Source organism: Wyeomyia smithii, chromosome 2 (genome assembly GCF_029784165.1).
Source record: "Wyeomyia smithii strain HCP4-BCI-WySm-NY-G18 chromosome 2, ASM2978416v1, whole genome shotgun sequence".
Classification (NCBI taxonomy): Eukaryota; Metazoa; Arthropoda; class Insecta; order Diptera; family Culicidae; genus Wyeomyia; species Wyeomyia smithii.
Window position 1 is genome coordinate 138,381,280 of NC_073695.1, and position 14,811 is coordinate 138,396,090.

The 14,811-nt window shown below is 39.2% G+C and overlaps 1 protein-coding gene across 4 annotated transcripts in view; it reads right to left on the reverse strand.

Annotated features, from left to right (window-relative positions):
- Positions 1 to 14,811, reverse strand: part of LOC129724341 (mitochondrial glutamate carrier 1-like) — a 469,805-nt gene that overhangs the window by 97,720 nt on the left and 357,274 nt on the right. For 2 of the 4 annotated variants that reach the window (XM_055679114.1, XM_055679115.1), the window contains one exon: positions 594 to 1,837. The exons of 1 other annotated variant lie outside the window; for it this stretch is intronic. In XM_055679114.1, coding sequence (XP_055535089.1) covers positions 1,687 to 1,837 — 151 coding nt within the window. In that variant the 3' untranslated portion in view covers positions 594 to 1,686. Of the gene's footprint in view, positions 1 to 593; positions 1,838 to 11,220; positions 11,336 to 14,811 lie in introns of those variants that run through there. One more of the 4 variants, XM_055679112.1, reaches the window with a different exon arrangement.

The window sequence follows — 14,811 nt, forward strand, 5'->3', positions numbered from 1 at the left end:
AAACTCAATTTTCAAAAAAATGGCGCTTGGTTCGGTCTGGTCGCACGCCGACCAATTGTGTCGCAAAACAAAGTGAAGCAAACTGTAAAAGCAGAGAAAGTAGTTTTGGGATAAACGGTACAGAAATAGATGTTCGTAACATTTGAAGGCTACCATACCATTCCCTTGGTTTTTCCCCTCTCTGAGTTTTTGGTTTGCGATACAATTTTACGATTTTCGGGACACTCTCACTCACAAAATGATTGAAACCAAAGATTTTCGTTTCAGGGCTCGATCGGATCGGGAGACGATAATGAATTACCGATTGAAGTCGATGAGAGAATCGAAATAGCGTATGAACAAGCGACGATAAACTCGCATACAGTTAACAGGCTATGAGGTACACGGAGTATTCTTTCGGCTGTTAATTGTCACACAAGTTCTCTTCTATAGAGACGATACAAAACATCGCGTATTATGCGTGATCAGAATCCAATAGGATTTTCTCGAGATAATTCGATACGATTTTCTCGAGATAATTCGATACGATTTTGACCATCCTTGCTAACAAGGAACTCTGTTTATTACCAGCACTAGTAAAAAATATCAGAACATCAGTTTGTGGTATTTTTGTATTTTCTAATTATTTTTGGGGAAAGATTAAAGATGTTACATACAAACTGCTTGGCAAGGACGACTCGACAATCGGTGCAGACGGGAATGTCGGGCAAAAAATAAATAAAGTTTTGTAATGGATAATTGAAAGCTGTGTTTTAAACTTTTATTTTTAGATAGTAACAAAAAAATGGCTCGTTTTTTGCGGACTTCCTTAAACTGTAATTTTCAGAATTCGTAGTTGTAGGTTTAAGAACATCGAGTCGCCCCTGCTATCAAATACATGAACGCCAACATACTCAATTATCCCGATAAATATCATTTAAAATACGAGTCATTGTATACAATCAGGTGAATGTTTGGTTATTAAACGAACTCGTACTCAAGCATCTATTATCCGGTAATTTAGCTTGTTTATTGTTTGTAAAGAAATGGCAAGCTTTACTTTTAACTGAATACTTATATTTCTAATAATAACTACATAATGTTACCGTATCTGTGATGGACCTGATTGCGAATGATCTATTATTTCACTAGATGGTCTTACAAAGCAATACTTTTATTTTGCAGATGAGTAACTCAGAGAATATTTAGTACATTGAGAGATGAGTTATAGTGGAAGGTTTCAACATAAAGAGAACTTGGTTTAGTTGGTATAACTATATAACAATGTCAAAGAAAAACAGATGAAAATGACTAACATATTGTCTGAACATATTTCTTATAATCATCGAGTATTACGGTGGACGTCACTCCTTCAATTAAATGAATTATTTTTCTATAATTTGTTTCGTAGGTGGTTATTATATGAGACGTACTAGTGCATTAGCAAGTACGTACATTCTGTGAAAATGAGTTTCATCATATTGTCTCCTAATGGCATAACATTTTATTGGATACAGCAAAGATTAACAGGACGGCTAGCTAGTTTTAGGATAATAAAACGAAGCACATCTTATCAATTCTCAGCATAAAACATAATATACATGAAAGAATATTGATATGAGGTAAGTAAAAAAATCTTATGGTTTTAGGTATTAGCTCATTTAACTCTTGACAAAATAATGGGTAAAAAGCATGGACTATGAGTATTTAACATTTTGTTTGTTTTATTCCTAATAAAGTTTCGGCAACTCCCAAAAAATACACCATCTGAGCTATTCCAAAAAGCGGGGCAATAACCATCATGCGACAGAGTCCGCCTTTAAAAAAAGCCTTTAGTCCTTCATTTGAAAAGGTTTTCCTGAAATATAAGAGTTTAAATATTATTTTTAGTAGCATTGATATGAAATTACATGTGTACAGATATTAAGCAGAGATGGTTTCTCCTCAAATAGAATCAAGAGAGAAGCAAGATTTTGACTTTGCTCTGTTTCCGATTCGCGTACTCTTCTCTTTGTTTTTACGTTTCTTTAGCTCAGGGAGCACAGGTTATTAATAGCGAGGTTCAGTGCCAATTTTCGGGTGGAATATATTGTTGATTGCGACAAATTTTCTCGCGAAAAATTCTTGTAGAAAAGCGCGGGTACGTCTAATCGCAGTAATATCTTCTACAAAAGTGCGGAAATTGGATTTGCGCACTTTTTGTAGAAGACTCCAACATGATTGGTTATACCCGCGCACTTATACGGCGTTTTTCATGCATCTTGCGAGATAAATTCTCCCGCAATCGACAATAAAAACGATTTCGATCTACTATCTAAAGCCTTGCGTTGGTGTGCGTGAGCAATGCGCGATGTAAACATTATTCTGTCAAAATACTTTTTTTCATCCCGCCTTCTCTGCGCTCTGGTATAAGCAATCTACGAGACAGTTGCGATCAGCTGATTTCAGTCTGTTTTCAACTTATGACAGCTTTATGTATGGTCGATCGGTCAACTTGATTTCAATTCGGATCCAGGAGCGTGAAAAACAAATATTATCCGATCGGTAGTTCGAGTATCGTGAGTGCCAATCCTAAATACAACAATAAAAAATCACTTTTGATATTATTGCCGACATTTAAAGATTTCATTCTGTGCCGAACACGCATCAGTATCGGACGTGTTTGGTGATCGCTCCGATAGAATATATAACAAAAGACGTGTGAACAAGTGTTGACATTGTTTGCCTGGTCGAGTGAAACAAATCCGGGTTCAAGGTCGCGCCTTTGTGCAACTGTTTCGCATCGTGACTGCCAGCTGGTGCGTAAGCCGATTTGGCTGCTGGCTGAATTGTGCTACAGCAGTGGACGAGACACAAAAGAGGAAAAAGAAGAAGCCATCAGTTGACAGTTGAGTTGTATCGCTGTGTGGAGTGATCTCACACCTGGCTCGCTGCTGGTGGCTGTTTGGTGCTGCTGTATTGGTGCTGCTGGCTGTAACGGCTGCAACTTCGAACTATCGGACAACCAACCTTACTGGAAGAGAGAAGTAAATAGGTACGTGCTCTTGTCGGCGCTAGTGCGCTAGACTTAGCGGGATGGATCTAGATCCCTCGCCTCCCGCGCCACCATCCCCGAACCCCTCTGACCCTGACCCTTCTGTTACCCCCTCCCCTGTTCATTCTTCAGTCCCCCCTCGCCCCAGGCTTTACCCAGACGGAGCCCAGGGCAGCTATACTATCTATTTTCGGCCAAAGGCGGGACCGAAATCGAAACAGTTGAACCTCTTGCAGATTTCTAAAGACCTGACGAAGGAGTACAAGGGCGTGACCGAAATTTCCAAGGTCCGGCCTAACAAGCTCCGTGTCGTGGTCAGTAACCTGAAAGAGGCCAACGATATAGCCTGCTCTGAGCTTCACACGCGAGTATCGCGTTTACATACCCGCACGAGACGTGGAGATCGACGGTGTCATAACCGATTCGAGTCTGTCCGTCGAGTGTATATTGGAAAGTGCCAAAGGGTGCTTTAAGAACAAAACCTGTCCCGATGTAAAGGTGCTCGACTGCAAGCAATTACGGTCAGCATCGATCATCGGTGGCAAAACAGTATACACTCCGTCAGACTCGTTTCGAGTTACGTTCGCCGGGTCAGCGCTACCAAGCCACGTCTCGATCCACCGGGTTCGTCTCCCTGTGCGATTATATGTGCCTCGCGTCATGAACTGCCTGAATTGTAAGCAGTTAGGCCACACCGCCGCCTACTGCTGCAATAAGGCACGTTGTGGCAAGTGCGGGGAGAATCATGCGGATGATTCCTGCAGTAAAAATGCTGAAAAATGCATTCACTGTGGGGAGAGTCAGCATGAGCTCTCGACATGTGCGGTGTACATGCAGCGCAGGGATAAAATAAAGAGGTCTCTCAAAGAGCGTTCGAAGCGTTCTTACGCTGAGATGCTGAAGAAGACCGTTACCACTTCTCCCATAACATCAAACCCTTTTGATCTGTTGTCCTCTGATGAAACCGATTCTGACGATTCACCAGCGGGAACATCTTACGCCAATCCTGGGGCGTCTAGAAAGAGGAAAAATATTTCCTCTCCTAAACTTCCCAGAAAAGGTCCTAAGATTTCTCAAAGTGAAATGAAAGTTACAAACAAACCAAACAGTGCTGCGGAAAAACCGAAGCAAACTCCTCCTGGGCTTGCAAATTTAAAGTCCCAGAAGGAGTTCCCAGCACTGCCAGGAACATCTAAAACCCCAGTTGTTCCTTTTGCACTCCCAGTTGATGAAACAACTGAAGTGAAATTTTCTGACATTGTGGACTGGATTTTTGAAACTTTCAATGTACCCGATCCAATTAAAATTTTTCTTATAGCATTCCTCCCAACAGTTAGATCATTTTTGAAGCAGTTGACTGCCCAATGGCCCCTCCTTGCAGCGATTGTATCCTTCGATGCCTAATTCAACTGCGTATATGAAGGATTCTATCTCTGCCTTACAGTGGAATTGTAGAAGTATTTTACCAAAAATTGATTCGTTTAAAGTTTTGATAAATAAAAACAAATGCGATGCATTTTCCCTTTGTGAAACTTGGCTTACTTCAAATATTGATCTCAACTTCCATGATTTTAATATTATTCGCCTTGATCGAGACACCCCATATGGAGGAGTACTTTTAGGGATTAAAAAGTGCTATTCTTTCTATCGTATCAACCTCCCCTCGATTCCAGGCATCGAAGTTGTCGCATGTCAAATGACAATACAAGGTAAAGAGCTTTGTATTGCCTCAATATATATTCCTCCCAGAGCACAGGTTGGGCAACGGCTGCTCTTTGATTTAATAGAACTTCTTCCCTCGCCACGTTTGATTTTGGGAGACTTCAACTCTTATGGCGTGGCTTGGGGTTCCCCTTACAATGACAACCGCTCCTCTTTAATCTATAACCTTTGCGATGACTTCGACATGACTATTTAAAACAACGGTGAAATGACACGTATCCCGAAACCTCCAGCGCGCCCAAGCGCTTTGGATCTATCCTTATGTTCGACGTCGCTACGGTTGGATTGCACATGGAAGGTAATCCTCGATCCTCACGGTAGCGACCATTTGCCTATTCTTATTTCAATTAATAACGGGTCAACTCGCATGCGACCAGTTGACATTCCGTATGACCTCACACGGAATGTCGATTGGAAGTTATACGAGGAAATGATTTCAAAAGCGGTCGATTCGATTCAACATCATCCACCACTTGAAGGATACAACCTCCTCGCGGGCTTGATTCTCGACACCGCGTCGCAAGCCCAAACGAAGAAATATCCCGGCGTAACGATTAAAGAATGGCCTCCCACTCCGTGGTGGGACCAAGAGTGCTCCGATGTCTACACGCAAAAATCCGACGCGTTTTTGGCCTACCAGAAGGGAGGTATACCTGGCGACTATTTACGGTATTCGGAGCTTGATACCAAGCTTAAAAGCTTGGCTAAAGCAAAGAAACGCGGATATTGGCGTCGGTTCGTGAACGAGACGTCGAGGGAAACATCGATGAGCACTCTTTGGAACACAGCCCGAAGAATGTGGAATTGCGTAACGGTCAACGAAAGCGAGGAGTCTTCAAGTAGGTGGATATTTGATTTTGCCAGGAAAGTATGTCCGGACTCTGTTCCTGAGCAAAATATTGTTCGCGATACGTCTCCGGGCCACGACGCGATAGAATCACCTTTTACGATGGCAGAATTTTCAGTTGCCCTCCTGTCCTGTAACAATAACGCGCCTGGGTTAGATAGAATCAAATTCAACTTGTTGAAGAATCTACCCGGCAATGCCAAGAGGCGCTTGTTGAACTTGTTCAATAAGTTCCTGGAGCAAAACATTGTACCGCAGGATTGGAAGCAAGTGAAGGTGATCGCTATCCAAAAACCAGGTGTTCGGACCGAACAATGAAACCTCCTTGACAATCGACGTTTAACTAGCCGATCAAAGCTAAATTGTATTTAAAATTTTGGTTACAATTTATCGAGACATTATAGTTAAATGGTTTTACTACTTACAATTAGTGTTTCGTGTATTTTTAACTCTTCCAAATACTCCTGATTTATGATTGTTTAATTTGATGTTAAATTAACCACCCTAACCAATATTTTATGTTATTTTAATATGTTGTATCTAGTAATTTCATTTGCGTTTACTCACGATTAGCGTTACACGTTTTCGTCCTACTGACTGTACTCGTGCTAACCTAACTTTCGATGTCGTTGTAGTTCGTACCTGGATAGTGTTCGATTATTTAGTACCTTAGTTTAAAATTTCAAACAATGCTTCTCTCGCAACTCACGGATTTTAATTGTGCTCTGTCCGAATATTCCACAGACTTAATGTCTCTCGACTTTAATTCTCGAATCCTTTCAGACAGTCCTTCCGTCCACTAGAGCTGTATAATTTTAACGTGTTATGTGTGGTATTTCGTGATCATAACTTTCCCTTACTTGTTTGTTGATTTTTAACTATTAATCGATAGGTGCCTGCCAGAAACAACCTGCACTGACTCCGCTTCCTTACTTTATTAGAATTTTTCCAACAAACACTTCGCTTTTCAACTGAATTTATCTTAACTTTATTAAACAATCTTTCACTTTAACCTTTACTTTTTTCTTCTCCTTCCTGTTATCTCTCTATGACAACTTCGATATTTATTTACTCTACTACCTTGACGTTCCTTCCTGTCACCTCGATCCCTGTGGTATTTTACGCATCGCTTGGTAGCAGGTTGGCAGTGTTCCCAACACCAGGGAAACCAGCTTCTGATCACAACTCTTATAGGCCGATTGCAATGCTATCCTGTATCCGGAAATTGATGGAAAAAATGATACTCCGTCGTTTAGACCACTGGGTCGAATCAAATGGTCTACTATCAGAAACTCAATTTGGCTTCCGCCGTGCCAAAGGGACGAATGATTGTCTTGCGTTGCTTTCTACAGATATTCAGCTGGCGTATGCTCGCAAAGAACAAATGGCGTCTGCGTTCTTGGACATTAAGGGGGCTTTTGATTCCGTTTCTATTGACATTCTTTCGGGCAAACTTCACCGACAAGGATTTCCTCCAATTTTAAACAATTTTTTGCACAATTTGTTGTCCGAAAAGCACATGCATTTTACGCATGGCGATTTGGCAACTTTTCGCATTAGCTACATGGGTCTTCCCTAGGGCTCATGTTTAGGCCCCCTTCTTTACAACTTTTATGTAAATGACATCGACGAACGTCTGGCAAATTCATGCACGATAAGACAACTTGCAGACGACAGTGTAATCTCTGTTACAGGAGCCAAAGCTGCCGATTTGCAAGGACCATTGCAAGATACCTTGGACAATTTGTCTGCTTGGGCTTTACAGCTAGGTATCGAATTCTCTCCGGAGAAAACTGAGATAGTATTTTTTTCTAGGAAGCATGAACCTGCTCAGCTTCAAACACAATTAATGGGTAAAACGATTTCTCAGGTTTTGGTACACAAATATCTTGGTGTCTGGTTCGACTCTAAAGGCACCTGGGGTTGTCACGTGAGGTATCTGATGAAAAAATGTCAACAAAGAGTGAATTTTCTTCGTACAATAACCGGACAATGGTGGGGAGCCCATCCAGGAGACCTTATAAGGCTTTACCAAACAACGATATTGTCTGTTATTGAATACGGGTGTTTCTGCTTTCGCTCCGCAGCAAACACACATTTGATCAAACTGGAGCGAATACAATATCGTTGTTTGCGTATCGCCTTAGGTTGCATGCAGTCGACCCATACGATGAGTTTGGAGGTCTTAGCTGGAGTACTACCATTGAAAAACCGCTTCTGGAGCCTGTCTTCTCGTATTCTTATCAAATGTGAGGTCTTGAACCGTCCCGTGATTGAAAATTTTGAAAGGTTAATCGAACTTAATTCTCAAACCCGTCCATGTCCACATGTCATGTCCCAAAACTTTGTATTTCAATCACATGTCCCAAAATATTAATCCTTCTTCGAATATTCCAAATCGTGTCGACTTATCAAATACTTCTGATTCTACTGTGTTTTTCGATACATCCATGATAGAAGAAACTCGTGGAATCCCGGATCATTTACGCGTGCAGCAGATCCCCAAATTTTTTTCCAATAAATATCGAAACATCAACTGCAACAATATGTTCTACACTGACGGATCACTTCTTGATGGGTCCACTGGCTTCGGTATTTTCAATAACAATTTAACCGTCTCCCATAAACTCGATAATCCTGCTTCTGTTTACGTCGCAGAATTAGCTGCAATTCAGTACACCCTAGGGATTATCGAAAAAATGCCCACGGACCATTATTTCATCTTTACGGACAGTCTCAGTTCCATTGAGGCTCTCCGATCGATGAAAGATGTTAAGCACTCTCCGTATTTCCTGGGGAAAATACGGGAACATCTGAGTGCTTTATCCGAAAAATCGTTTCAGATTACCTTAGCGTGGGTCCCTTCTCACTGCTCGATACCGGGCAATGAGAAAGCGGACTCTTTGGCTAAGGTGGGCGCAACAAACGGTGATATTTATGAAAGACCAATTGCCTTTAATGAATTTTTCGCACTTGTACGTCAGAATACGATCATCAGTTGGCAAAATGCTTGGACCAGAGGGGAACTGGGAAGGTGGTTACATTCCATAATCCCCAAGGTGTCGACGAACCCGTGGTTCAAGGGGTTGGATGTAGGTCGGGATTTCATTTGCGTAATGTCCCGGCTTATGTCCAATCACTATAGATTTGACGCGCATCTCCGTCGTGTTGGGCTCGGGGAAAGTGGTATCTGTGCCTGTGGTGAAGGTTATCACGACATAGAGCATGTGGTTTGGTCATGCCCTGTACACCGTGACGCCAGGTCTAAATTAATAGCTTCCCTGCAGGCCGAAAGTAGGCAGCCGGCTGTTCCTGTTCGTGATGTTTTGGCGAGCCGTGACCTATCCTACATGTCCCTTATATACGTTTTCCTGAAATCCATCCACGCCCCAGTTTAATCCTATTCCCTTCCGCCTACATCCAACCGAACGACAAGAACACGTTAAGACCCCGGATCCGGAAACAGCAACTAGACCCGCACGATACTCTCAGGTCCCGAGGGAGACAACCCAATATGCCAGTCCGTAATATCTTGGCCCAGCAGCGAAACATATTCAATAGGCTGCTTACCTATGGCGATAGAAAACCATCAAACAACAAATCATTGCTTTTAATGCAAAACATTCTAGCTTTAAGTTATATTTAGTTTCAGCTCGTAGTCGGCAGCGAGGATAAAAAATTTGCTTTTGGTTATTAAGATACTTTAGAAAGTAAGCTACCAGATATAATTGGCGCCGTTAAACATTAAATTGTATTTGTGCCGTGTCAAATAAATTATAGATGAAGAAAAAAAATAAAAAAATTAAAAGATTTCAGTTTTGGTCGTGTTTTGGTTTTGCAGCTTGAAAAACAGCAACACTAACAAACGTACAAGCAGTGAAACGTCACCCGTGGATTGCCTTGTTTACTATATAAAAATGGAATTCCGTAACGCTTGATCTTATTGATATTATTCACTCAGTCTCTGAGGTGTACAGTAATCATCATTTTAATCGTTCTGAATCAAAAATAATTAGCGGTGACATGTAGGTTTTTCAACATGAAAATGTTCGCTGATGTTTAGGAAAGACATTCGAGAAAAAATAATAGGTATCTAATTACTAAAACTTGAGAAAATATTCACAAAACGACGTAAAACATGCAAAATTATGCCTTTCTGTGCTAAATTTTCCTCTAAATCAAAATTCAAAGCGATGACATATGATTCTTTTTTCACTAAAATGTTTGTCAATGTTCACGAAAGACATTTGAGGAAAAATAATTAATACCTGATCACTGAAAGTTGAGATATAATTCACTAAACTACGTAAAACATGCAAAATTATGACTTTTTATACCTTATTCGTCTCCAAATCAAAATTCAAAGCGATGACCTGTGATTCATTTTTCATTAAAATGTTCGTTGATGTTTAAGAAAGACATTTGAGAAAAAATAATAGGTGTAGCGGCGGCTGGGGCACTGGCTTTTTCTCTAGGATGTGATATTGCACTCGGCGTTTCACTAACAGCTTTTTCCCGATGTGCTGGATGTTTATTCACACATAAACTTACACTACTTATTACTACACTCAACCTTTACACCTTCCTTTTCTTTTCGGTAGGACTTCGTGGTTTCTCCTCACCGGCTTGTTCTAAACTGACTCAACTCTCATTCAATTATATCACTCTGGCCGCAGAACAGACCAAATAGCTCATCAACCGCGGTCCAACTTTTTCTTTTATTTTGTAAACCTAAACATAAACTTCAAACAAAACATTGCTACCGTTGCGCATAAACCTAAATATTAACTTGACACAAACCTTGCTGCTCTGCTGCGCATGACTAAGGTCAATACCTGTTTACCTAACGTGTTGTTCTTGAAATTCTTGCAACTGTGTTGCTTGTTGCAGCTTATGTAAGTAAAAGGTTAGGTCATTGCAAGAAAGCTCTTTCTTTCGCTTTAATAAACAATTGCTGAACGGAGTTCCTCTAACTGACCAACCTACCGAGATGTTTTTAGTTTCTTTTTTATTTATAATTTCTCTTCTACGTAATACTACAGGAATCGAAACGATACATAGGTATCTAATTACTAAAACTTGAGATGTTATTCACGAAGCTGCGTCAAACATGCAAAATTATGACTTTCTGTGCTAAATTTGCCTCTAAATCAAAACTTAAAGCGATGACATATGATTCTTTTTTTAATAAAATGTTGGTTAATGTTCAGGAAAGACATTTGAGGAAAAATAATTAGTATCTGATCACTAAAACTTGAGATATTATTCACATAACTACGTAAAACATGCAAAATTATGACTTTTTATACTTAATTCGTCTCCAAATCATAATTCAAAGCGATGACATGTGATTCTTTTTTCATTAAAATGTTCGTTGATGTTTAAGAAAGACATTTGAGAAAAAATAACAGGTATCTGATTACTAAAACTCAAGATATTATTCACAAAACTATGTGAAACATGTAAAATCATGACTTTTATGCTGAATTTGCCTCTAAATCAAAACTCGAAGCTGTGATCTGTGATTTTTACTATAATAAAATATTAGATATTTGAGGGAAAAATAATAGGTATCTGATTGTTCGAAATTTAAATATTTTCCACAAAACCACATGAAAAATGCAAAACCATAACTTTTTAGGCTCATTTGTCTCTAAAATTCTGATTTAAAGCGATGACACGTGATTTTTTCAATAAAATGTTCGTTGATATTCAGTAACGACAGTCGAGAAGAAATAATAGTTATCTGATAACTGAAAATAGAGATATTATTCACAAAACTAAGTAAAACATGCAATATCATGAATATTTTGGCTCAATTAGCTCTAAATCTTAATTCAAAGCTATGATATATGATTTTTTCCATTAAAATGTTTGTTTATGTTCAGGAATGACTTTTGAGTAAAAATAATAGATTTTTGATTACTGAAAACAGAGATATTATTCACAACACTACGTTAAACAAGTAAAATCATGAATATTTGAACACAATTTGCCTCTAAATCGAAATTCAAGGCTATGATATGTAATTGTTCTTTATTGAAATGTTTGTTAATGTTCGGGAAAGACATTTGAGGAAAAATAATAGGTATCTTATTGCTACAAGTTGAGATATTACTTAAAAAACTACGTATGTTTGAAGATGATTTTCTGCATACATAAAAACACATAAAAATATTCTTTTTGAAATTTATTATATTATACATATAATACATGAAAATTTTTGACTTTTTGAGCATGAGCTCAATTCGCCTGTAAATAAAATTTTTATTTCAATAAAATGTTCGTTGTTTCTTCAACATCTGCAAATATTTTTATGCAGAAGAATTTATGTTGTAATCTGGTGCGAGTCGAGCAGAAAAAAATTACATTTCTGATGTTTTCGTAGTTTCGTGAATAGTAACACATCACGGGATTCGAAATACTTTTTTACTTTTACCAAAACTAGATTTTGGGACATTTGCCTGGAGGAAAGGCTGCATTTCATTGGTTTAATTTTTTTTAATTTCTACGTAGTTATGTGGATTAAAACGTTACGTAAACGTTGCTTTCTTCTAAAAGTTACATAAAAAGAGGTTTTACTGTGAACGATTGACGAATATCCGGTTATCACCCGAGTGTGGTATATTCGTAACTGGGATGACCCCACATAACATTTTCCAAAATATTGACTTCTGGTTTCAGGAAAATAATCTGAAGTGGTATTTGGCCAGCCATTTCAATACTTCCGAAACTTCCGAACTCCATACGTCATTTTGAAATCCGAAATGGCGACTTCCAGTTTCTGTAAAACATCCCCAAATCACAAAATGCAATTCAATATGGGTATTTCCGTTCTGTGCGTTCTCAGAATGTTAAAGTACTTACAGTTATAATGGACGTATAAGATGTGAAATATTTTTGAAGTGAGTTGTGCTAATAATGCAATGAATTTATAAAAATGATTTTGAAACTTTTGATCCCGAGCATCGCCGGGAACGTTCAACTAGTTGACAATAAAAAATAAGCGTTGTTCACATCGGTTTTGGCTTTTTTTCGCGCACAATTTTCTTTTTTGTCGTTTTTCTGGAATTCTGGTGTATTTCTAAAAATTTCTGTTCTGCCAAATGAAAGGACCATCAACCATCAACCTCCAGGTATATGACATGGTTTTGGATGAATTTGGCAGCATCGCATGGCATGGTGAAAGTAGCGCGCTGCTCCGTAACAAATCGAGTAAGCGTTTTGTCTATGCTGGCCAGACGTACCGTTTTTCGACAATTTTCAACCGTCCCGTCTTTTCGCCGTTTTGTACTAACTCGTTGGAAATGTTTCTGATAAAGCTTCAATAACAGAGTTCATGACAGTTGCAAACCTTTGGGTTCAAATATTTTACGAAATGGAAAATATGTTTAACTTGTTAAAGCTATTGAGTATATGGTGTGCTTTGCTGGTAGTACCGCGCCCAGTGAAGGACATTTTTAATCGTAAACGGTATGTGCGTTGATTAAAATACGCGATTGCAAGTTGAGACCATAAGAGCCATGATAATTGTTAGACAAGATTCCGTTCTTTCCTATGGCAATTCATATGACCTTATTTCCAAATATCACGTTCTACTGCGTAAAATTTCATTACCGGTTAAGTATTTTTGTACAGAATGAGGCAATGAATAATTGAAAAATGGCGTTGAACAAGGCTAACTGATAATACGTGCCCCGAAAGCTATCCGTTAAAGTCATTGATTTATAAGTGATTTTAGGGGCCAAACTTGTTAAAAAGTGTAAAGTTGTGATCTGTGATGCTTCGTCTAAGTGAGAAAAGTGAAGGTTTTGTGAAAAACACAGTGTTTCTTGAGTGGAAGTTATAATTTATCCACGAAATCAAATTGAAAATTGTAAGGCAAGTTAGGTTGCGTGAGTGTGAGTGCCAACTTCGTGCGTCGCGCTAACTAGCGGTTCATTATTAACGTGCGAAAATGGAGTGCATGGTGGTGTGATCGAAGAGAATTGCACTACCTGAAGAGCGGAGAGAGTAGCGTTGCGCTGTGCTAGTCGGCGTTTGTTTCGCTGGCATAGGCATAACCAAAATAAAACAGATGAGTATATGTTTTTTTTTTGTATCAAGAATGCATAGGCTCTGTGTGTAGTGGTTTTTAGCGGGCTTTGGACTTTGACAGAAGTGTGAATGTGTGATCTGTTGGGTGCACGAGGTGTGGTAGCTTTTCGGCTGCGAGTAGTTTTTTTTTTGTTTGCAAACCAGATTGTGCGATGATGTTTTACTGTTTTACTTTTTTCTCCCACAAGTAAAAGCACTAAGAATTGTCAGGTGAGTTAACTTATCAATGGGCTCGATACGACAAACATGATTTGCGTTTGGTATTATATTTATTCTCCTAAATGGTCCGCGTTCGAATATGGTTCACATCATGTGATGATCCACCGAATACCACGTAGTTGCCAGTTTGCGGAACGACGTAGCACGCCGTTTTGAATGTGCTCGTCATGAATGTTTAACTGTTACAGTTTTGAATGTCCAAATTGAAAACAGAGTGCAATTAAGGTGTTTTTCTGGAGCCTTTTTCTCGTGTAGTTTTTTTTTTTTTTTTTTAAATAGTTTATTTGACACGGCACGATACAATTTATGTTTTACTGAGCCAAGTACATTTTTTTTAAATTCTAAATTAGCAGGGAAAAGAGGGAGGCCTTTTCTTTATTCTCGCGGCCGACTACGAGCTAGTGGGGATTTAAGGTGAGAGGAGGGGAGTTACAATTTTGATTTCAACTATATTGAGTTACACGATTTATTTATTTGTACATGGCTAAGCAGTGATGTTCTATTTGAGCAGTTTGGACTGAGGTGTCTGCGTGAACATGAAGATGCCGAGTCTTCGTTTGGGTGTCTCCAGCTTAGTGTATCATCTTCTTTCAGCGTGTAGCGGGAATGGTAATCTAACAAATAGATAGAAGAGTTTCATATTTTAATACCAGCGTGTTTTATGAACACGTATAGCTGTGTCATGTACTGGAGATCACCGCTTCCCAGAATGTCTCTAACGGGTACGTTCGGTTGTTTTCCTCGGGCCCGAAGGGAATCTATAAGCTCAGACCTAACACCACAGTATTCGGTACACGACCAAACAACATGCTCGATGTCATGGTAGCCATCGCCACAAACGCAGTGATTACTGTCTACAAGCCCTATACGAAAGAGATGCGTGTTTAACGTATAGTGATTGGACATAAGTCTG